Genomic DNA, 24351 nt, shown 5'->3' on the forward strand with positions numbered 1-24351 from the left:
TTTGCATTTTTTTTCAAATTTTGCATTTTTTTTAAATTTGGAGGGGGCTGAACTTTATTGAAGTTTAACTTACTGAAAATAATATCCGCCAATTTTAAGTGTACAATTAAACGAGTTTACACAAATGCGTGCAGTCATGTAACCATCAGCACAATCATGATAAAGAGCATTTTCATCACTCCAAAATGTTTCCTGGGGTCTCTCTGTGGTCAATCCTTTCTCCCTACCCCTATCCCCAAGCAATCATTGATCTGCCATCTAGCACTATAGTTTTACCTTTCCTAAAATTTCCGATAAATGAGATTGTACAGCCTGTACTCTCTTTGCGTCTGGGTCTTTTCACTCAGCATAATCATTCTGCGATTCATTCATGTTGACAGACGTTATCAGTTCATTTTCACTGTTGAGTATTATTTCACTCTGTGGATGTGCCACATTTTGTTTGCTCGTTCGCCAGTTGGCAGACATTTGGATCGTCTCCAGTTTGGGGCTATTATAAAAAGCGAATAATTGACCTTTTTCAAAGTGGGAGAAAGCGTAATCCCATGTAAAGCAAGTGGGTTTTATTTTATTTTCTCCTCATGAAGCATGAGAGAATTCTTTTACTTAAAAAAGGATAAGGGAAACAAATCTCATACATTTTGGTCATATTAGTCCTTTAAATACCAGTGAACGGTGAGTGTTCATTAAGTATCTGTGAATCCTAATCAGGGTAAGGAAAGGAAATTCCAAAGTTGCTCAGAGTACACTTTAGAATGAATAATAGAAAATACAAGTCTAAAAAAAGAAAACACAAGTCGCTCCCCCAGTGAGATAAACTTTGGATAACATTGGGCTACTGGAGGAAAACGAAGCCTGCAGAACCTATCTTTTGACCTGAAAAACACTAAACTTTCGAGAGTCAAGATTCCACTTACTTACAGATAGGAATACTGACCCATCTGTGGCTCCAGACGCCTGGCTAGGAGGAGCTAGCTGCGTTGTATGCCGGGATTTGTAGTCCTCGAAAGAGTCGTTCTAGCCAAGATGGCGGAGTTGCTAATGACGTGCGAAGAGCGGCCCCGAGGGAGTCTGGGCCACCAGGGGATTGGGCTGTGCGGACCTTCCGCCGGCGGGAAGTTAAGACCAGGTGCTAAGACCTTTCTATCAAAGGAAGCCTGGCGCCCTGAAGTCTCGCGAGATCCTGGCCGGGCCCAATGGAACGCGGGGCCTGGTTTATCACTAGGGGCGTTTGTTGGGGGCGGAGCTAGACGGGAGTGGGCCGGGCGTCGTAGGTGCCCGGCGTAGCGGCGTTTAGGCCGAGCTGCGGTTCTCAGGAGCGAAGCCGTGGCCATGAAGGAGGAGAAGGATCACAGGCCTAAAGAGAAACGAGTAACCCTGTTGACTCCCCCGGGGGCCACGGGCAGCAGCGGTGGAGCTTCGGGGGACAGCGCCAAAGGGGAAGATAAGCAGGATCGAAATAAGGAGAAGAAGGAGGCGCTGAGCAAGGTGCCTGGCCGGCTGTTGGCCCGGGAGAGGGCGGGACGGGTCCGCCACCCGCGAGGATGGTTGGGAGTGGGGCCGCCCTCTTTCCCCTCCCAGTCTGCCCCTCTGTTTCTTTACCTGAGTGAAAATCGCGTCACCTAGTCTTCATCCACTCGCCCGAGATCGAGGGAGCCCCTGTCGGCCAAGCCCCGGGGTACGAGTGAGGGAAAAGGGAGGGATTCCTAGATGAGAAGGTGGAAATCCGAGCTGTGAGAAGAGTGCAAGAGGGATCGATAGTAAAGAGAATGAGGAATTAGAAGGTTAATGGGGGTGGGGGTGGGGGGGTGGATTATTAAATAGTGAAGGGGCCATCGGGGGTGGGAGTAGTTTGTGACCAGAGTAGTAATGGAGGCGAGTTGAGCGGGAGTGGGGGGATTCATGGTCGGGGCGGGGGGGGGGCGGGTTCATCTTATTTTGGGAGCAATAAGGAACTTTTGGTATTCCTTAGCGTTTTGAATTCTCTATGCTGAATGCGGAAGGATTCTGTTTTAGGATATGTTGGCTGTGGTAAGGGGATCATAAGTCAAATGTTCATGGTACCCACAAAAGACCAGGATTGGCCTATTAATTTCTTGTTACTACATCTGTCGAAAAATGGGTGATAGAAAATGATGCAAAAACCTGGTAAACGGCTGGGTTCTGTTTAACAGAACCTAAGATTTTCCTTGCTCTCTGCTGTTCTTATTTCTAAGAGTTTGTAAAAAAAAAAAAAGAAACAAAAAAAAAACAAAAACAAAACGTTACAATTAGTCTTGACTAATTCTGAACATTAGAATAATTTTCTACTGGGTTTTTAATATGTGAACTCATACTTTAAAGACCAACTTTTTTTCAGGGATGGTGATTCTTTCAGGTATGACAGGAAATGGATTTGTACTAATTTCATTTTCCTTGTTCGTTTCTTAAGGTGGTCATTCGGAGATTACCTCCCACTTTGACCAAGGAGCAGCTTCAGGAACATCTTCAGCCTATGCCGGAGCATGATTATTTTGAGTTTTTTTCTAATGATACTAGGTAAAATGAATAAATAAAAGAGGGCGGGGGTAAATGAAAATTTTTCTTTCATTCTTTTTTACCCTACTGTTTCCATTTGATTTTTGAGCCTGTCTCTTTAATATATGCATACTTGTAATTCAGACACCTGCAAGCACATTTACATAATTGCTTTCCTCTCTGCAGTCTGTATCCTCATATGTATGCCAGAGCATACATCAACTTTAAAAACCAAGAGGACATTATTTTGTTCAGGGATCGCTTTGATGGTTATGTATTCCTTGACAATAAAGGTGAGTCCTTGTAACTGAAGGGGAGTTTCTTTGTCATTTGTATGTTTAAGACAATGTGTGTATCACAGTGTTTTCTCAGTGCCTTCGTAGCTTTTCTAAAACTCGGTGATAAAATGTGCAGCCTGTAAAGAGTTTTACACATTTACTAAGCTTATTGCAGTCTTATAAATAGATGTGTGACTTTTCACAGCCCTTGGATATTTTTATTAACCTGTTATTTCTGTAGTTTGACCGACTGAATGAAATTGCCACTGTTTTCTCTTCCTGTGGCCAATTTTTTTCGCCCTGGATTAGGCGATCTGTTGTTCTGACTATTTACCAGCTTCAACAGCAATACTGATAAACGGCTCTTTAAACTTGTACAACAAATTTTAAATATTTACTTGTCATCTCACTTCAAGGACCAACATTGATTGATTTAGGTTAAATCCTTTAAGCCAGTAATTCCCAGTTGGGAACACTGTTCAACGTTCCGATTCGTATTTGTGCTTAAAACATCCAACTTCACGATCTCCCACTTTGTATCCAGGATTCTATAGGGAAGAAAAACTTCTGCCTTAACTCTCTTTATTATCTGCCACTTGCAACATTGTAGCTAGAGGATATCCAAGCTGCTATTTCCCACTTCCTTTTTTGTCTTGTAACTGTTATAGGCAAGCAAAGTATCTTTTTGTTGGACTGTTTTTCAGTATTACTTCAGAGTTGGTAAAAATGAAATCTTTGTGAGGGAACATGCCAGGAAAAGTTGAAGGATTTCCACTGTGTTTCACCAGATTTTATTAATCCCCGTGCCCCCACAGACCCCTGAAACCACTTACTTCTCCACTCCCAACTTTATTCCACTAGATAGCAATGTTTTCCTGGAAACCTGAGTTATGTTTAACTTTTTTCCTCTCTTTTTTATCCCTTATATTTAAACAAGGGATGAATTTTTCCAGTTTATTTTTTAATGTCTCGTTCATCTACTCATTAGTACTTTTCACACTGTGTCCTTGCCTCCCAACGCTTAGACAACCCATTGTCTTTAAACTTACAGAATTTTCCTTTTTTTTCATTTCTGTATAAGTCAGTCTGTTACACTGCCATGAAATTAATGTTTTTGAAAATAGTGATTTAAGATAGCAGTTACGGGGGGCGGGGGGGGGGGGGGGAGTCCAAATTCTATAGCCTGGTAGTCAGGGTCCTTCATAGGCTGGCCTCACTTCTGGGGTTTTTGTTTGTTTTTTTGATTTTTCAGCCTCTCTTCCACAATTCCTTCTGCTTTAGTCTGATTTATTTATTCCTTCTCAAATATATCAGTTAATAAACTAATCTGATTCTGTATTCAGTAGGATTTCCAAAATCATGCTTCCTCCCTGACTTCTTTGTGATGCCCTCTGGTCATTTCTATTTATTCTATTCTGGCTTATGTCTACATGCCAATGATAGTATTTTATACCCTTTATGACATCATTCTGTAACAGGGGTCTGGTGTATTTTCTTTTTCCAGCAGTCACTTGGGTATTTTTTTACTGAGCTACAATTCACATACCATAAAATTCCATGGTTTTTAGTATATTCACAAAGTTGTACAACCATCACCACGATGTAATTCCAGAATGTTTTTATTACTCCAAAAAGAATCCTATAACCATTAGTCCTCTCCCCTCCTTCCTCCTGTAGATATCTCCTAGAAACAGATTTATACAATATGTAGCCTTTGTGACTGCTTCTTTTACTTAACGTGTTTGCAAGGTTCATCCATGTTGTAGCCTATAATCATTACCTCATTCCTTTTTTTTCATACACATTTTTTAAAAATTGTGGTAAAATACACAAAATTTACCATCTTAACCATTTGAATTCTACAGTTCAGTTGAGTACATTCACACTGTGCAACCAATTCCTAGAACCTGTTTATCTTGCAGGACTGGAACTCTATACCCATTAAACAATAAATCCCCATTTCTTCCTCCCCCCAGCCTCTGGCAACTATCATTCTACCTCTATGAGCCATCATTCTGTCTCCATAAAGTTGGCCATTCTAGGTACCTCATACGAGTGGAACCACATAGTGTCTGACTTTCTGTGATTGGCTTGTTTATTTAGCATAATGTTCTCAAGGTTGAGCCATGTAGGGTGGGTCAGAAACTCCTTTTTAAGCCTAAGTAATATTCCATCGTATGTAAATACTACATTTTGCTTAACCATTTCTCCGTTGGAGGACATTTGGGTTGCTCCCACCTCTTGGCTATTGCGAATAATGCTCCCATGAACGTGGGTGTACAAATATCTACGCAAGTCTCTGCTTTCGCTTCTTTTGAATATATACCTGAAGGTGGAGTTGCTGGGTCATATGGTAATTCTAGTTTTAATTTTTTGGAGGAGCCACCATATTGTTTTCCATAACAACCGCACCATTTTGTGTTCCTACCAGTAATGCACGAGGGTTCTAATTTCCTCATGTCTTCGTCAACACTTGTTAGTCTCTGTGGTTTTTGTTTTTTTTTTTCTTTAGTAGCTACCTTTCTAATGGGTGTGAGGTGATCGCTCATTGTGGTTTTGATTTGCATTTCCCTAATGATCAGTGAGGTAATATTTTAATCTTTTCATATGCTTGTTAACCATTTATATATCACCTCTGTAGAAATGTCTATTCAAGTCCTTTGAACATTTTCAATTGGGTTTTTTGTTGCTGGGGAGTTGTAGGGGTTATTTATATATTTTGTATATATTGACCCCTTATCAGATGTATGATTTACAAATATTTTCTCCCATTCTGTGGGTTGCCTTTGTACTCTGTTAACTTGTCCCTTAGATAAACAAAAGTTTTTCATTTTGATGTAGTTCAATTATCGATTTTTCACTTTTATTGACTGTGCTTTTGGTGTCTCCTGGCATATTTTTTATAACAGCTTTATTGAGCTATAATTCATATGCCATAAAAGTCACCCTCTTAAAGTGTACAGTTCAGTGGGTTTTAGTATATTCACAGAGTTGTGCAGCCATCACCACAATCTGATCTTAGAATACATTTCGCTCTCCAAAGAGAAACCCCGTATTCATTAGCTCTCACTCTCCATTCTCCCCCAACTATGCCCCAGCTCTAGGTGGCCACTAATCTTCTTTGTATCTCTACAGATTTGCCTATTCTAGAGATTCCTGATGTATTTTAAAAAATATTTTTAAATGTTTCTTTTTTGAGAGAGCACGAGTGGGGAAGGAGCAGAATCCAAAGCAGGCTCCAGGCTCCAAGCTGTCGGCACAGAGCCCAATGCAGGGCCTGAACTCACGAACTGTGAGATCATGACCTGAGCCAAAGTCGGACACTGAACCGACTGAGCCACCCAGGCGCCCCTCTGATGTATGTTTTAAATGAACATTGATTTATAGATTTTTTCCCCCTCATATCAAAATATCACACTTTAAAAGTTGAAGTTAAATGATTATTTTACTTTCCTGCCATATCTTTTCGTTATGTTATCAGTGTGAAATTGGGGCTCCTTTGGTAACATACTGATTTTAGTTGTGCCCATGTGATTTGTGCCCTTGTGATTTATTCCCATTGAGGGGCCCTATTCAGTTGACTGCTGTCAAAGGAGGCCTAGAGAATGGTGGGTTGACTCTCTTGTATCCACTTTTGGCTTTTTTGTTGTTATAGCAAGTGTGGTATTTTTTTCTAAACAGGTCAGGAATATCCTGCCATAGTAGAATTTGCACCTTTTCAAAAAGCTGCAAAAAAGAAGACTAAGAAAAGAGATACCAAAGTTGGGACTATCGATGATGGTACAGTATAGCTCTAGTTATGTAATGCTGTCGCCCTGGGTTTTTTAAAAAAATGACTACCTTTGTGGGAATTAATTGGATTCCAGTCTTTTAAATAGGAAAACACACAGAATAAAGTTTGTGAGAAATGTAATTCACTGGTGAAAGCTTTGCTTAATTGTCAGAATAGAAGTGGGTTTCCTGTAGAGTTCCCACTCTTTGGCTGGTGCCATCTCATTCCTTCACCATCAAGCGATATAGCATTGACTCGAGCAGTAAATTACCTTTGGTTTGTTGATTGGAAGACAATGGTGAAAAATCAGATGTATCAAAGTACAACTCTTTGAGGTCTCAATTGTATTTTATGATGATGATTATTTATTTATTTATTTATTTATTTATTTTTAACGTTTATTTTTATTTTTGAGAGACAGAGACAGCATGAGTGGGAGAGGGGCAGAGAGGGACAGAGACCCAGAATCTGAAGCAGGCTCCAGGCTCTGAGCTGACAGCACAGAGCCCGACATGGGGCTCGAACCCACGAGCCGTGAGATCATGACCTGAGCCGAAGCCGGACGCTCAACCGACTGAGCCACCCAGGCGCCCCTTATTTATTTCTTTTGATTTCCATTTTTATAGAGAGGGAAGGTTTATCATTGAGAACTGGGATGGAAAATTTTCTGTACTTGAGGAACATAACCTAAAGTAGTGGAAGTGGCTAGTCCTATTTTCCTAGGCTTTGAATATGCAGTTAACTGCACACATAGTAATTACATTGAACTGGAATACGGGAACTGAAAAACTGGAATAATTGCCACGTAAGGTAAACTGGATCCAGATTTTGAGCTCTGTGTAATGTTATGTTGGATATGGACTTAGCTGTAGCATTTTATATCTGATATTTTGGAATCCTCTAGTTTGATTTCCATTACTTATTATTATAGTGGGTATTATAAAGAAAACACAGAAAAGGTTCAACACACAGCTAGTGACTGATTATATCATAGATTCGGATCTGGAAGACTAGATCAAGTGACATGCCCCACAGTGCACAGAAACTCCAAATACCAGCAATGGGATGACGCCAATGTGTTACCCTTTCTGATGTCAGATGCGTCGAGAAAACTCCAGGAATCATCAGCTCCAGTGCAACATCTAGGACATCCCCCCTCAATATGTTGGGTTTACTTAATGTGTATTTATTTTTGAGAGACACAGAGCACGAGCAGGGGAGGGGCAGAGACAGAGAGGGAGACAACAGAATCTGAAACAGGCTCCGAGCTGTCAGCACAGAGCCCGATGCGGGGCTCGAACTCGGGAACGGTGAGGTCGTGACCTGAGCCGAAGCCAGCCGCTGAACCGACTGAGCCACCCAGGCGCCCCGTGTTGGGTTTACTTAAAGTGAGGGATGCCCATACAGGAATTGCTTACGTGCCATCTGTAATACTGTGAAGGTCCCATAACGACAACTTGCAGTTCTCACGTAAGTGTGAGTCTGGATTAGGTGGACAGTGACTTTTAAAAGCAAACTACTTAACATGCCTGGAGGTTCTGTTACAACGTGTGGTGTCTGCTTATCCCTGACTTGATGTCGTACCAGGCTCCCTTAGTGAGCATAGGGAATAGGAGTTCCGAGAGTAATAGGCCAATAAAGCCCTAAACGGTCTAGTGGGTATGTTTAGGTTTATTTTTAATCTTCCATGATGTAGAAAGTTTTTTTTTTAAAGTCTGCTATATTTTCTGTTTACCGAAACAATTATTTAGATCCAGAATATAGGAAATTTTTGGAAAGTTATGCTGCAGATAATGAGAAAATGACATCTACTCCAGAGACACTGCTAGAGGAAATAGAAGCAAAAAATAGAGAATTAATAGGTAAGTGGGCAACAGGAATTAAGGGCAACGGCTTTTTCATCAGAAGACCTGACTCCTACTTCTGTCACTTGCTAGCTGTGTGACCAGGGGGAAGGCCCTAACTTCTCTGAGCCTCTGTGCTATAAAGTGCAGACGATAATACCTGCCTCACAGGATTATGTAAATGCATTGATAAGATGGGAAAAATGCTCCGTGACCTATTTTAATGCCACATAAATATAAGCAGAAAAAGTTTGAAGACTCATGGGACGTTTTGACGTCGGCAGGCCTTTGAAGATCAATTGGTATTTTCTGGTAACAAGCAGCTCACATTCCCGAAAAACATGTGAACTGCAAATATCAAAAAATGAAGTCAGTTACTGCCAAATTGAAAACTCCTTGAGAAATTCTAGTTTGGACGTTGGCCCTAGCAGTAAATTGTCACTCTTCTCTCAGCTCCAAACATAAGCATAGCCCCTGACCCAGGATTTCCACTCCTAGGAATTTATCCAAAGGAAGTAGGCTTTCAAAAATGCTAACTACAAGGCTAGATAGCATTGTTCAGGATATTGGAAATTAAATTATTTTTCTAAAATGGATCTTATTAATGGATGCAGAGTCTAAGCCCATCTCTGATAATTTCCTTAGAATAAATTCCTGGAAGTGGAATTATGGGGACAAAAAGATGAGATATTTTTAGCGCCTTCCCCCAGTTTCTTCCCAGTTGAACAAATTTATATTGCCGTCCGAAACAAGAGACTATCCTTTGCACTTAATTCTCACTGACACTGGGAATTAGTCTGTTAAAAAACTGCTTGAATTTGGATTTCTTCACTTTTGAAAAAAGTATTTCAAACCTTCAGAATTGAAGTAAACTACCGTAAAACTCTTTTCTGATAATGTACTCGTGAACTGTTTTAAGGGGTATAGTTTTCCCACCTTGGGTGGTTGGCAGGGAATGTCAGAAAATGGAATCCTTTCTAGGGGTTGATAAGTATTATTAATAATCTGTTTACATTTATGTAGCTAAAAAGACAACCCCACTTTTGAGCTTCCTGAAAAACAAGCAGGTAAACCTTTTGTTTTTATAGTTCTCTCGATACTTTATATTTTCACTCGTTCGTAGTCCATAAGCATACAAGCATTGAATTGGGATCCTAGTGGAGAAACAGCTACCTTTTCTACCGTGATTCTTTGAAAGATGCGGCTCATTGGCCTCACCCTCTGGCCCTCTCCTTCGTGTTGTTGGGCCAAGGATGCGCTCTGCAAACCCAGAGAGTCTTTAGCTTATTCCAGAGACACTCCCTTGGTTTTCTAAAAGCCTCTGGAAATACGGCATGTAGGCAACAGTGGGGAGACTCTGATACTGGCAGGCCCTGGTCTTTATTCTCAGATTCTCAGTGGGGTGGCGAGGGGGTTAAAGAGGTAGAAAGTAGGTAGCAGCCACTTTGTAGAAAGTAGGAAGGAAAGACAATCCCGTCTAGTGGGTGCCCGCCATAACTTGTGGATTAGGTTTTTGGTGATGATTACCTTGTTGGAAGGCTTATGTGGATGTTTCTTTCCAGAGAATGAGAGAAGAAAAAAGAGAAGAAAGAAGGAGGCGAGAAATAGAAAGAAAAAGGCAAAGAGAAGAAGAGAGGAGGAAGTGGAAGGAAGAAGAAAAACGAAAAAGGAAAGATATAGAAAAGCTAAAGAAGATAGACAGAGTTCCAGAAAGGGACAAATTAAAGGACGAACCAAAGATAAAGGTATGAAAATGATGTGAGCTGACTGCATGTTGCTAAAAATTGCATGTACTTCTTTAGATATGCATGCATCTTGTGCTGTTGTAAACATAATTTTTTTTAATTTGTTTTTGTCTTTGTTGGGGGGGGAGGAGGTGAACCAATAGAAATCCTTCCTATGATGCGAATGGTATTGTTTTTAAAAATTCAAGATAATCTAAAAGAATTAAGTAATTTACATGATATTTTTTCATGAAGATCTGTTATTTTTGTCACAGAAAATGTTCAATGTTTGGATTATTATTCTCAGTTCTTCATAAGTAAGGGCTTAGGGCTGGCTGGCATGAATTACGGGTTTTATTCAGCTTTTCCTTCATATTTGATACATGAAGTTGCCTCATCTGTTTGTTTTCCACTGTCTTCAGGTACACAGGTTTCTGTTACAAGCTGTGAATCAGAAAAATGTAAGGACCCAAGTACATGATACAGAGCACCTAGTATCATGTCACACACACAGGTCTTAGTTCATAATAAGTCCTTTTGGTGGTGGTGGTAGTGATACCTGTAGAAAACTCCTTCCAACTGACTTGAGTCTTCTTGAAATCTGAGCCATTTTCAATTCCTACCTTAGAAGGAAGCCCCAATGACTTCCTGCTGCTCCGCTGGGTACCCGGAAGCTTTAACAATCTACGGCTAGAGGACAACCATGCCTAAATCGCTCTTTCTTTCCATATGCCTCTCCTAACGGGCTGCCTTGTGGGAGTATTAGGGATAAATATAGCCTGTGTTACACGCTTCCCTTTCACATGATTCTCCCCGTTACCGTCTCTCATCTGCCTGGGGATCTGGGAGCAGCTGATTGTGATGAACGCATCGCACCTAGGAAGAGGCGAGCTTGTAGAAAGCTCCCAGCCTACCGCTTCCCTTCTGAGGGCATGGCTGAGGCAGCTCTTGCTTCCAGCAAACTTCCTGGGGAAGTACTGCCTAGTCCTTCAGAGAAAGGGAAAATCTCACAGAGATGGTGGCAGGGTCTCCTCCTCTTACCTCCTCAAAATGAAGCAGTTTACGGCCAGAGCGTGTTCCCCCAAGTCTCTCCTGGGCTCATTACAGGCGATAAGGAGCTTGGGCAGCAGGGTGGGGAGATTCCCATCTTAATTCTTTCTAGCGATCTCTCTCTCTCTGTCTGCCGTGGCACAAGTGACCTGACTTGCTGTTCCTATCAGCAAGGCAGAAGGTTGAGCCAGCCATACTAGAAACTTTCACGATTGTTCTTAATAGAGTAATGAACATCCTGGCTTCTAACAAAGATGTTCATTAGAAAAAATAAGAACACTTCCAATGAAACCTGCACGTGGTATCCTCACTACATCGATGCTCCGTAGCGTCCAGTTTCGACTGGCCGTTTGCCGTGGCTACGTGCTGCAGGCCTTCATGCTCAAGTCTTTCTTGTGGTGCTTTGCCTCTTGCTTGCTGACTCGTGTGATGCCTTCACCCTGAGATGAACCTTTGTATGATGCCTTCGCTCTGAGACTCGAAATTCTTCTATTCTGCCTAAGAATCACTCTGAATATCCAACACTTGGGGATATTCTAGAGAGGTTTGTGGCAGCGATGGGAGAAAGAGACTGTTTTGTTAGCAATTTGGACTTCATAAGGCACGTTTATTTTAGAACTGCGTTTTGTCATATATATGCGTGTCATATATATGCATGTGTATGTATATATATGTGACATTGAGCAGAGTTCCTACTCCGTAGAGACGGAACCTCACCGTTCTGTGAGGCCTTTGGATTTTTAAATCAAATGATGAAAATTATGTTTGATCGTACCATCATAAGTGTGTTATTCTCAGGCTCAAGGCAGAATTATTCTTGCAATGGATCCCTCCTTTGGTGACAAAGGTATCGGTCACTCCAAGCACGACAGGCAAACGGCTGTCCAACATTACTGTCCAACAGTAATGATCTGCCCGGCATCTTCGATTTGTGGCCTATTTTCCCATCAAGTTACATCAGTATGCTAGCTGGCTACAGAAGGCATACTTGGAAGTGTGCACTGTTTCACTAAAAGGTTGACCCATTTCAAGCCAAAGGAGTCTTGATCCTATTGCCACAAGTGATTAAACCACCTGGAGTGGATAACACTTTCCACGTTCATAGCATCCTTTTAGTCAATTCCTGCTCTCCGTGCACTAGTTCTTAACCTGGAAGTTTAAGAGTAGCTGCAGAAAAAGGCCTCCTATAGCCTAAATTTAAAACACTTGGAATATTGTTTTCTCGGGTAGAATCAGAAGAGAATGTCCTACCCTTGAAAATAAGAATACATTTGTTCTCTTTAAAGCTACTCAAGAAGCCAGAAAAGGGAGATGAAAAAGAATTAGACAAAAGAGAAAAAGCCAAGAAACTAGACAAAGAGAATCTGAACGATGAAAGAGCCAGCGGGCAAAGTTGTACACTGCCCAAGCGCTCTGACGGCGAGCCTAAAGACGAAAAGCCTAAGAGGTCAGTGGCCGAGGGCTCCTTGGGACACTCCGTTTTCAGCCTGTTTCAACGTGCCAGTTTTACCGCTGTGTCCTGGCTGGTGCCCGAAGGGGGGCGGGAGTGCAGGGGATGAGGAGGAAAGGTTTCAGATATTCTAGCATCTTAGTCTGTCTGGGCGAACGAACCTTTGGGTTTTGTTACTGGTTTTCAAAACGCTCGCGTTTTTTCACCCTGCTCCAAAAGCACAAGGTCACCTGTCGTGGCCGCGTCCTAACCGGAGCGCCTCCGTGCACGGGAGCAGGCCACAGGGAGCAGGCGGCGTTTGGAGGTGCCATCTGAGATCTGTTCCCCACGCAGGCCCGAAGACGAGGGCGGCCGAGACTACCGGGACCGGGACCGGGACCGGGAGCGGGAGCGGGAGCGGGACTACGAGCGGGACCAAGAGCGCCTCCTGCGGGAGAGGGAGAGGCTGAAGCGGCAGGAAGAGGAGCGCCGCAGGCAGAAGGAGCGTTATGAGAAGGAGAAGGCTTTTAAGAGGAAGGAAGAGGAAATGAAAAAAGAGAAAGAAGCGGTTCGGGACAAAGGAAAGAAGCCGGAAAGTACCGAATCCGTAGGCAGCTCCGAAAAAACTGAAAAGAAAGAGGAAGTGGTTAAGAGAGATCGCATAAGAAACAAGGTGGTGCTTTTTGTTCTGTTTGTTTCCATGAGGACTTTTGCTCTCCTCTCGCACGTGTAGAGGCGAGGGCCAGCTCGCTGTGTGTGGCAGACTTTTTACAGGGGATCTTTAACTGTCTGCAACCTTTTTTCGGTCTCGGTGCGGTCCTTTGATTAACTTCTTGTAGGCATTTCAGACACACACAAAAGTAGAACAGAGAAGAACAAGACACACGCTTCAGCAGTTACCGGCTCCCGGCCAGGCTTTCTACTCTACCCCATCCCTGCCCCTACTGATGCTTGTCAGGCAGATCTTAGACACAGAATTTCTTCTTTAAATACGTCGATATTAGAGACAGAGATTCTTTTTCTTCATAGAACCCCGGTCGCATTTTCACACCAACCCCACCCCCCCCAACACACACTAGTAAGTCCTCAGCGCCCTACCTACTGCGTTTTTCCCAGTCGCCTCATTAGTAACTTCTTGATAGGCTCCAAGCAAGGTCCACCAATTGTATTGTATCCTTAGGTCTCTTTTAACCTAAACAATCCCCCCTCCTTCTGTTTTCCTGCCCTTTATTTGCTGCAGAAACCACTTTGTCCTGTGGAACTCTCAGCTCTAAATGGTCTATCTTCTACGTTTCCTTGAAAACTGGTAGTTCTATCTTGAAAAACAGGGGTCGGCCGATTTTTTTTCTGTAAAGGGCCAGATGGTAAGCGCTGTAGGCCTTGTGGGCCATATGGTCTCTATCACAACCACTAAGCTCCGTAGGAAAGCAGGTATAGAGAATATGAAAAGAGTGAGTACGGCTGTGTGCCACACTCTGTTCATGAAAACAGGCGGCTCCTCACCCACAGGCCTGAATATATTCAGGCTCAATTTTTGGCGAGAACACTTCATAGATGGAGGGGCGCCTGGCTGGCTCGGTCGGTAGAGCACGCGACTCTTGATCTCGGGGTTGTGGGTTCGAGCCCCGTGTTGCATATAGAGGTTACTTAAAAATAAGATAATTAAAAAAAAAAAAAAAAAAAGAATACTTCATAGACGGGTGTTGTGTACTTCCTATTGTATGATGTCAGGAAACATGTGATGCCCGGGCGCCCCATTAGTGTAATGCTATGATCAATCAATAGCAATTGCATTGTGGTTATGGAATAGGATGTCCTTGTTCTTAGGGTATACAAGCTGAAATATTTAGGGATGAAGGGTCATGACGTGTGCAACTTACTCTCAAATGGAAAACAATGCGTACTAGAGGCTGAAAAAGCACGTGACAAAACGTTCATAATTGCGAATCCAGGAGAAGGGTACTAGGTGTTCACTATGCAGGTTTTGCAACATTTCTATAGATTTAAAATTTCTCAGGGTGAAAAAATTGAACAAACAACCAATCAGTAGGTTCAGGTATTGTAAGCCTGACCCATGTATTCTAAACATTTTTGGCCTGAAATTCAGTTTATCCAGGAAAGGCAAGATAGACACTTGATCCTTTCCCTTTATGCACCGGCATTCAGAGTAATGAGTTGGGGTCCCAGCAACTTCTAGGTCATCCGTGAGTTTTGCCTTGTCATAAGAACTTGTGGATTTAGAAATATTTGATGGATTCCAACTTGCTTTTATCAGTTATCATCCTTGTTGACGTTTAAATTGTCCCATCTTTGCACAGCGGGAGCCCCATCATCCGTTTCTTCAAATACTGTGCAGGAGTCTTTATCTGTTTTAACATCTCATCTTATAAAAATATTGAGACATTTTGCTGGAATTATTCAGTTGAGACTAATGCTTTAAGGCTAGCTTTCAGACGCCAGGGAGAAAGGGTAAGGAAGGCTCATGTAATCTTTTTGTTGAGTTCTAAAAAGGACCTATACATCTAAGTTTTCCAGGATCACACTATCATAAACCACACGCATGACTTGAACCGAGAGGTACATGATGACTTTGTTGAGGCTTATTAGGAATTGGAGATCGAAAGAGCCACCTAGAGAGTCTCAAGCTGGGGTGTTAAACTGTCATACGTGAATTAAGAAATAGCCATGCTTTGTGGCAAGTTGCATGGGATATGAGCTCGTAATTTCAGGGGGGTCTTCACTAAGACTTTGCATTGTTTTTTTTAAGGTTTTTATTTATTTGAGAGAGAGAGAGAGAGAGAGAGAGAGAGAGAGAGAATCCCAAGCAGACTGTGTGCTGATAGCCTGTCTACTGTGGGTCTAGAACTCACGAACTGTGAGATCAGGACCTGAGCCGAAATCCAGTCAGACACCTAACCGACTGAGCCACGCAGGCGCCCCAAGGCTTTGCCTTCTTCATTTTGGTTTTCCTCCTAAAACTTTGCTATGTGGTAGCGAATGTTAAAGTCCATTTACGGATGAGGAGGAGAGATAGGCAATGGCTGAGGTTTCTAAGTAAAGAAAATTCAAGTTAATTCAGCTCATCTTGAGATGGTTATAAAAATTAGACTTATCGGAAACTTACCCTCAGCGTACACAATAATACTTAATAAACGGTTGCTTTTCTTTGGAGAGAGGGGAAAGGAGGCGGGAGGTTAAAAGCAAGTTAACCATCAACACTGTCGTGTCCTGTGCCCTCACGTTTCTGGTCTCGTAGGGGTTGTTTCGGGGTACATACCAACCTATAATTCGTGACTCCGAAGACCCCCTGGGAATGTCTGGCGGCGATGTCGTGACATTAACGTTTCATTTTACTTCAGGATCGCCCGGCAATGCAGCTTTACCAGCCAGGAGCTCGAAGCCGAAACCGACTCTGTCCGCCTGATGACGGCACCAAGTCTGGAGATGCGGCGCTAGAAAAGAAGCAGGAAAGTGGTATTAGCCATAGGAAAGAAGGAGGAGAGGAGTGATAAGTCCAAACGGCCTTAGGTGTCCTGACTGTCTAGGCAGCCAAAGAGCATGTATTAAGCAATCCAGAAGTGCCTTCAGGGCAAAGGAATAGAGACAGAGGAAGGGATCGCTGGGCTGGTGAGGTACACTGCAGAGGAGTATGTTCTTTTTTTTTTTTTTCTTTTTTTTGCGTCCGAGCAGGAGCCCGGTTGCAGGTTCAGGTTGGAAATACAATTTCACTTTCTTATGCAGTTCCTACAAAGTCATTTTAAAGTGTCAAAGATGAGGGAGGGGCCACGCAGTGCGGTTTGCAGGCAGGAAATGTCCAGTGAGGAGTTAATTAGGTGCGACACGAGGAGAGTCAAAAAAGACAGCTCGTTCTGTAATCAAAGGTTTTGGTCAAACCCTGGATTGAACTTTTCTGAATCCGAGTGGAACAGAGTCACTGTGAAGTCTTGTTCAGATCTAATTACATTCATTGTTGGTGATAACTGTTGACCGTGTAGCGTAGACGCAACGAGCATGTAATTGTAGTACAAGGACAGTGAAGGGTATAACACGTTTGCGCCTGTGCAAAAACTTAATTATGTCGTGTCTATATCCTGGGTCCTGAAGTTTTGGGATTAGTTGTAGTTTTTTATTTGCTTATGTGAGCTTAGCGCCAAGAATATTTTTAAACCTCTCCTTTTTGCCTTTAGCGATTTTGATATTAATGAGTAAAATTTAACCTGTGTTCGGTTCTTGACAATCCAGTCTTTGTTTTATCTTAGGTCCGATGATCTGAGGGCAGACCCTCTCCAGGAAGGAAACTGCACCAATTTCTGTTCCTGTCAAATAGCTACTTTTAGTCCTAGCTTGTTTTGCATTGATGTCAATAAATACCAATATCACTCAAGTATGCAGCTAAGTGGGTTTTTTTTTTTATTACCTTTACTAACTAGCTATTAATTTGGAGAGATGAGGCTTTTGATACTGAACTCACCTCTCGGGAATTTTGAAGGGGGACGAGCGATATTCGCTTCTGCCTTCGCCAGCGTTAGGCCTTTGTTTTGCCCACCGAGATCAAGTCATGGTTCACTACTCTTGTTCCTCAAGAACCGGAATGTCCGGACGGCATCCTGCCAGCCTCCCCTAAGGTGGCGTCGCTCTGCCGTTACCGAAGTCACCGCTTCATGTTTTCCTCGGCTTTGAGAAAGCAGTTTCCCAAGAAGCAGGGAAAGAGGAGGAGCCATCAAAGGTTCCCGGAAGGGAATGCTCCTCAACTGGGAGACAGCACCCAAATACGGGCAGGGAGACCGTCAGAGAGAGTGGCTGCCGCTGTTCCGTGCCGCGTGGCGGTGATGGAAGTCAAGAAAGGTGCTCGTTGCGCTTGGCGGTATTGAGGTCACCGGTGAACTGATGGGGGCAGAAACCATGTTATAGTGAGGGGTGAGTGGCGTGTAGGAAATAGAGATGGGGGCAGCTGGATGAATGGACCTTGGAGCTCAGAGAAGAGATTTGGGCTGGAGATACAGGTTTGGAATTCATTTGTTTTTTTTTTTTAATTATTTTTTTTAACATTTATTTATTTTTGAGACAGAGAGCATGAGCAGGGGAGGGTCAGAGAAAGAGGGAGACACAGAATCCAAAACAGGCTCCACGCTCTGAGCGGTCAGCACAGAGCCCGACGTGGGGCTCGAACCCACGGACCGCGAGATCATGACCTGAGCTGAAGTTGGACGCTTAACTGACTGAGCCACCCGGGGGCCCCGGAATTCATCTGTTTTTAGGTGATCGCTGAAGCCATGGGTCTAGATTTAGTCACTTAGGGTGAGACGGTAAAGAAAGAACAAGCGGACCTAGGGCCCAGCCTTGAAGAACGCGAAGGTGACAGGGAAGGAAAAGTATCTACATGGGGCGCCTGGGTGGCTCAGTCAGGGAAGCATCCGACTTCGGTTCAGGTCATGATCTCACGGTTTGTGGGTTCGAGCCCCGCGTCGGGCTCTGTGCTGACAGCTCGGAGCCTGGAGCCTGCTTCGGATTCTGTGTCTCCCTCGCTCTCTGCTCCTCCCCGGCTTGCTCCCAAAAATAAACAAACATTAAAAAAATGTTTAAGGAAAAAAAAAAGTATCTACATGGGGCGTGGGTGGCTCACTCGGTTGAGCGTCTAACTTCGGCTCAGGCCAGGATCTCACAGTTTGTGAGTTCGGGCCCCGCGTTGGGCTCTCTGCTGTCAGTGCAGAGCCTGCTTGGGGTTCCCTGTGCCCCTCGCCAATCTCTGCCCCTCCCCCGTGCTCTCTCTCACACAAGTAGAAAATAAACATTAAAAATATCTACAAAGACAGAAAAGGAGTAGCCAGAGAGTAGGTGAAAAACCAGAAGACCCTGGTATTACCTAACCCAAGAGAAAAGAGTGAAGAAGGAGAGGGAAGTGGCCATTAGGGTTGGATGCTGCTGGAAGGTCAAGCGTGATGCCTGAAAAAAGGCCACGGGATTCAGTGACCCACGAATCACTGATGACCTGGAATTACAGGGAACGGAAGCCAGACTAGGTTGAGAATGGAAACCGCATAGAGGGAAGTTTGGCAGTGAAAAAATGGAGATAGGTAAATGGTGTGGATGAAGGGTTATCTTATTTTATTATTATTATTTTTAAGTAGGCTCTGATGCCCAGCGTGGAGCCCACCGCAGGGCTTGAGCTCACAACCCTGGGGTCCAGACCTAAGCTGGGATCAAGAGTCGGACGCTTAACCGCCTGAGTCACCCAGGCGCCCCAATGGAGGATTATGTTAAATATGAGAACTCCTAAAGCATGTTTAGAAGCCACAAGGAAAGTCCCGAGAAAGAGGATGAGGACCCAGGGGGGAGTGAACATCAATAGTGCAGGTTTCCTGAGAAAGCAGGTGAAAACGGGGCGGCAGTGGTACAGCTGGCCTTAGGAGGAGCGATGCTCCGCGGCCATCGGCCATCAGTCCTGAGTCCCATCGCTTGCCTCCTGACCCAGCCTGGGGCCGGTTGCCAGGCCTCCGGAGGCTGTTTTCACATCAGCACCCTCCCTCTTTTGTTCCACTTGCCTTGCCAGTCCCACTTGGTAAACCACACTTCCCTACGCCCCTTAAATTTCTTCACATACGTAGTCATTTTTGCCAACATTTACTAATCACTGACTGTGTGCGGGTCCCCGGGGGTCGAGGACTCGAGTCCTTGTCCTTGAGAGACCATGGTCCAGTGGTAGGAGGAAACAGAAATGACCAGAGCACGGCTGCCGAGTGTTGCTGGAGAAAACCCCTAAACCAGATCAACAGATGAGACGACAGGAGGGCCCTCCCTCCTGCCAATAATCTGCTTTTCAAATCCATCTTGACTTCCTTTTCCACAGCGCACCTTGCTTTCTCTAGTTGGCCCCCCTGCTCTCGTGTCAGGAGGAAGGAGGCGAGGACGCTTCCTCCTAACTCATAATTTCATGTTCCTCATGAAAACAAACTGCTGCAAGAAGAGAAAAGTAAGCATCCATTCCACTTTCGCCTACTTCCGACAAAGGTTTCGTTTGTTTGGAAATAACGACGGGATGGAGACAGCTCACACATCTAAACGTTCATTGAACACCTACGGGCTTGCCACCAAGATGATGGCAGTGAACGAGGTCCCTGCCCTCATGATATTTACAGCCATTGGGAGTTTGCTGCTCTGGTGGAGAGAAGTGATACTAAGGGAAGTAGGCAGGAAAAATTGAAGGGGTGAGGGCGGTGGGAATAGGTATCTCCAGGGCAGTGACAAATGGGTGGCTTTGGGCATTCATGCCCTCGGAATCGGGAACCGCACCCCCCTTTCCCCAGCACGCATACACAAGGTAGTCCTGAGGTAGTAACTTAACTCTGCTCGTAAATGAAAATCTAACTCTCTGTGGTATTCACAGATGCTATCTTTAATTCCACAGGAGAAAGGTTAATAGGAGTTTTGTAGCCTTTTGTTGGTGTACAGAAACTCTGCTGGGGCGCCTGGGTGGCTCAGTCGGTTGAGCGTCGGACTTCGGCTCAGGTCATGATCTCACAGTTTGTGAGTTTGAGCCCCGCGTCGGGCTCTGTGCTGACGGCTCAGAGCCTGGAGCCCGCTACGGATCCTGTGTCTCCCTCTCTCTCTGTCCCTTCCCCCGCTCGCACTCAGTGTCTCTCTCTTTCTCAAAAATAAACATTAAAAAAAAAAAAGTAAGTGACAAGTGGGGGCGCCTGGGTGGCTCAGTCGGTTAAGCATCTGACTCTTGATTTTGGCTCAGGTCATGATCTCACAGTTCGTGACTTTGAGCTTGAGCCCTGCATCAGGCTCCGCACTGTCAGTGCGGAGCCTGGCCTGGGATTCTCTCTCCTCCGTCTCTCTCTCTCTGCCCCTCTCTCTCTTCTCTGCCCCTCCCCCACTTGCTCACACGCTCTCTCTCAAACTTAAAAAAAATTACAGTTTCTTTAAAAAAAAAGTGACAGGTGCCTGACAGAAATAATACATCAGGGAAAGGTAATATGATGTTCACAGTTGGGGGTTGAAAGTCCTAAATGAGAAGGTGACTTCTGAGTAGACTTGAGAAGGACACGAGGTAGAAGCCTCCAAAAGAAAAAGCATGTGAAAAGGCCCTGGGGCAGGAGCATGCCTGGCCTGCTCAGGAATGGCAAAGAGGCCCCGTAATGGCTGGGGTAGAGTGAGCAAGGCGGGGGGCAGCCAAAACGGATGGAGTGAAGTCAGAGAGCTCACAGGGGCAAGATCTTACAGGTCATAGTTAGGACTTGGGCTTTTCTTCCAGATGTTATAGGAACCACCACACAGTTTTGAGCAGAGGTGTGATATAATCTGACTTACTATTTTAAAATAAAAGGATCACTCTGGCTGCTGTGTTGAAAACAGACCAAAACAGAGGAAAGAAGGGCAAAGAGACCTTAAGCTGTCGCAGTAATCTAGTAGAGAAATGACAGTTGCCTGGACCAGGATGGCAGCAGCAGAAGTAGTCAGAAGTGATCACATTCTGAGCATATTTTGTAGGTAGAGCCCACACAATTTGCTGACCGACCAAGTGTGGGGCGTGAGAGAGGCAAAGATTGTCTAAGCACCCGGGAGGATGAGGAAAGGATTGAGATGGAGAAAACTGCAGGAAAAAGTGTGTGTGTGTGTGTGTGTGTGTGTGTGTGTGTGCGCGCGCGCGCGCGCGTGCGTGTGTGCGGTGGTGCAGGGGGCTATCAGTTTCAGACATGTGAAGCCATGGGATTAAGATCACCACGGGAGTAAGTATAGATGGAAGAGAAGAGATTCAAGGAGTGAAGTCTGGAGCCCTGAGGCATTTAGACACGCGACAACGAACCAGAAAAAGAGGGTCTGAACGAGGAAGAAAACCAAGCAAGCATACTGTCCTGGGAGCCAAGCGAACCGAGTATTTCAAGGAGGAGTCAACTCAGACAAATGTTGCTGATGGGTCAAATCAGGCCATACCAGAGACATTAACCTAGGATTTGGCAACAGAGAAGTCACGAGTGATCTTCAGAACAGGTGAAAACCTGATTGGAGGGGCGCCTGGGTGGCTCAGTCGGTCGAGCGTCCGACTCTTGATTTCAGCTTCACGCCCAGTCCTGATCTCACGGCTTCGTGGGTTTGAGCCAGGCATCGGGCTCTCTCTGCTGGCAGCGCAGAGTCTGCTTGGGATTCTCTCTCTTTCCCTCTCTCTCTCTCTCTCTCTCTCTCCCCCTCGCTCTCTGCTCCTCCCCCACTCGGTACAGTCTCTGTCAAAATAAACTACTCAAAAAAACAAAACCAGGATCACTCTGGCTGCTGTACCGAGAAGTGACTGGAGGGGGTAAGGTCAAAAGAAGGCAGAAGCGTTAGGAGGCTTTTGTCATGACTCAGGTGGGGGATGGTGGTATCTTGGGCCAGGCTGGGGGCCGCGGGGGCGCGTGGATTCTAGCTGGAGAAGAGAGCTGTTGAAGATGTTGTTCTAGATGTTGAGGAGAGCACGAACAGGGCTTGCTGGCAGATTAGAACAGAGGGGTAAGAGAAGAAGAGTCAAGGGTGGATCTCTATAGACCATGCCTTTTAAAAATGCAGAATTATCCTCCTCAAGAAGTTGCAGATTGCTGGCCTCCAGGATGAAGCTCAGACTCCCGGGCCTGCCCCGGGAAGCCCGGGACACCTGCTCGGGGTCTCTGCCCCTTTGCACCCACAGAGTTCCCTCTTCCTGGAAAGCCCTCCCTCCGTCCCCTTCTCTGCCCCGTCCTATTCCTTCATCAGGATTGCCCTCGAGCAGCCCCTTCTCTGAAGGCCTTTCCGTGGCCTTCCACTGCCCAGGCTGGGGGCACTCCCAGCATCCCACGCATCCCTCCCAGCACGTGGGCCACGCCCTGCCGCCAAGGACAGTGCCCTGGATCCCACTACAGCACACGGTGCCGGCCTTCGGCTTTATTCGCTTCCTCCACCGCGTTACTCCCTGCAGAGGGCTGGTGAGCCCCAGTCCCCCCCCCACTCCAACCCACCTGCTGTGCGCCCCGCCCATCTCCTTCTCTCCCCCCTCACTGGCTCTCTCTCCTACCTACCAGGCTGCTTTTGTCCTAGGAAGGCAGGGGTGGGGGTTATTCGAACAAATATATGAATATCTGAAATGATATGAAAGTGAAAATATTCAGATATTTCCCAAAGACACAATGGAAATTACCTATGGGGTAAACGTAGCCTAGGGAGTCGGGAGGGGGCGGGGGGCTCAAACTCCCCAACGGTGAGATCATGACCTGAGCCGAAGTTGGACGTTCAACCGACCGAGCCACCCAGGTGCCCCTCATTCATAGTTTTGTCTGTAGACCCATATAAATGTGTTTTTAACTTTATGCCGAAATATAACACCCATACAGAAAACCGTGTAATCCCGAAGGGTACAGCTAGATGCATTTTCACAAAGTGAACACACCCATACAAACAGCACCCAGATCCAGAAAAAGAGTATGATCAGCGTCCCCTGCCCCCAAAGATAGCCACTGTCCTGACTTCACATGGCACAGATTCCGTTCTCCTGGTTTTGGTCTTTACGTAAATGGAATCACACAGAAAGCGTGCTCTTGTCTGGCTTCGTTTGTACCACATTTTTGTGGATGTTGATGAGATCATCCGTGCCATGGTGGTTTTGTCGTAGTTTGTTTATTTCCACTGCTGGATAGGAGCAGTTTGCAAATGTTTTGCTCTTAAGCCTCCTTAAGACCACTTACCTCATGGACCTCTGTGTATGTAGATAGATATATACTGTATTAGAAAGTAAAACAGGAATTTTTTTTTTTTTTTTGAGAGAGAGAGAGAGAGAGAGGGCACAAGTGAGCAAGGGGCAGAGAGAGAGACAGAATCCCAGGAGGGGCAGAGAGAGGGAGAGAGAGAGAGAGAGAAGCAGGGCTCACCCAACGTGATGAGGGCCTCGCGCTCACCCAAAGTTGGGCTCGAGCTCAGCAGATGTGGGACTTGAACTTACGAACTGTGAGATCGTGACCTGAGCTGAAGTCAGATGCTTAATGACTGAGCCACCCAGGTGCCCTAAAACAGGAATATAAAAAACACACAAGCACACATTCTATTGTCTGTCAGAGCAAGGAGGTCATTCTAGTTACATAGCCTTTTGAAAACTCCACACTAAGCTCATGAGAGCACGAGAGTAAAAGAAGCAAGTGATGTCTTTGTATTATTAGAAAAGTCATGTTGAGGGGCACCTGGGTGGCTCAGTCAGTTAAGCGTCTGACTCTGGCTCAGGTCATGATCTCGCGGTTCGGGAGTTCGAGCCCCGCGTCGGGCTCTGTGCTGACAGCTCAGAGCCTGGAGCCTGCTTCAGATTCTGTGTCTCCCTCTGTCTCTGACCCTCTCCCCATTCATGCTCTGCCTCTGTCTCAAAAATAAATAAACGTTAAAAAAATTAAAAAAAAAAAAAAGTCATGTTGACCTCGCAGACCCTCTGAAAGGGTCTAAATGACCTCCCCCAGAGTTCCACGGATCACACTTTGAGAACTGCTGCTGTATTGCCGCCCTTGGGAAACACGCGGTGCATCTGCTCACGTGGCGATAGATTAGGACAGTTTCCAGCGTGGGGCTCTCATAAATAATTCTGCTACAAGCAATCTAGTACCTACCTCTGCAGGCCCATTTGTTCCCCTTTCCGTCGGGGAAACGCCTAGGACAGGAAATGTAGGGTTAGATAGGAGGGAGCCACGTAAAATACTTACATAATTTAAAAACGAGGGGCGCCTGGGTGGCTCAGTCGGTTGAGCTT

The 24351-nt window shown here is 45.0% G+C and overlaps 1 protein-coding gene across 3 annotated transcripts; it reads left to right on the forward strand.

The window, feature by feature from the left end:
• Positions 1–1078: 1078 nt before the first annotated feature.
• On the forward strand, positions 1079–17003 carry UPF3B (UPF3B regulator of nonsense mediated mRNA decay). Of its 3 annotated transcripts, none has more exons than XM_081793517.1 (11): positions 1079–1488; positions 2432–2538; positions 2704–2810; positions 6477–6575; positions 8319–8429; positions 9435–9478; positions 9974–10156; positions 10558–10596; positions 12472–12632; positions 12969–13349; positions 15974–16087. In XM_081793517.1, the coding sequence occupies exons 1-10, from the start codon at positions 1333–1335 to the stop codon at positions 13345–13347; spliced, it is 1386 nt and encodes a 461-aa protein (XP_081649643.1). In that variant the 5' UTR covers positions 1079–1332; the 3' UTR covers positions 13348–13349; positions 15974–16087. The 3 variants fall into 3 exon arrangements, with proteins under 3 accessions (XP_081649643.1, XP_081649641.1, XP_081649642.1); XM_081793515.1 differs by having other exon boundaries at positions 1087–1488; positions 12969–13287; positions 15974–17003; XM_081793516.1 differs by lacking the exon at positions 10558–10596 and having other exon boundaries at positions 1090–1488; positions 12969–13287; positions 15974–17003.
• Positions 17004–24351: the final 7348 nt, after the last annotated feature.

Source organism: Panthera onca, chromosome X, assembly GCF_046562875.1.
Source record: "Panthera onca isolate mPanOnc1 chromosome X, mPanOnc1 haplotype 2, whole genome shotgun sequence".
In the NCBI taxonomy this organism is placed as follows: Eukaryota; Metazoa; Chordata; class Mammalia; order Carnivora; family Felidae; genus Panthera; species Panthera onca.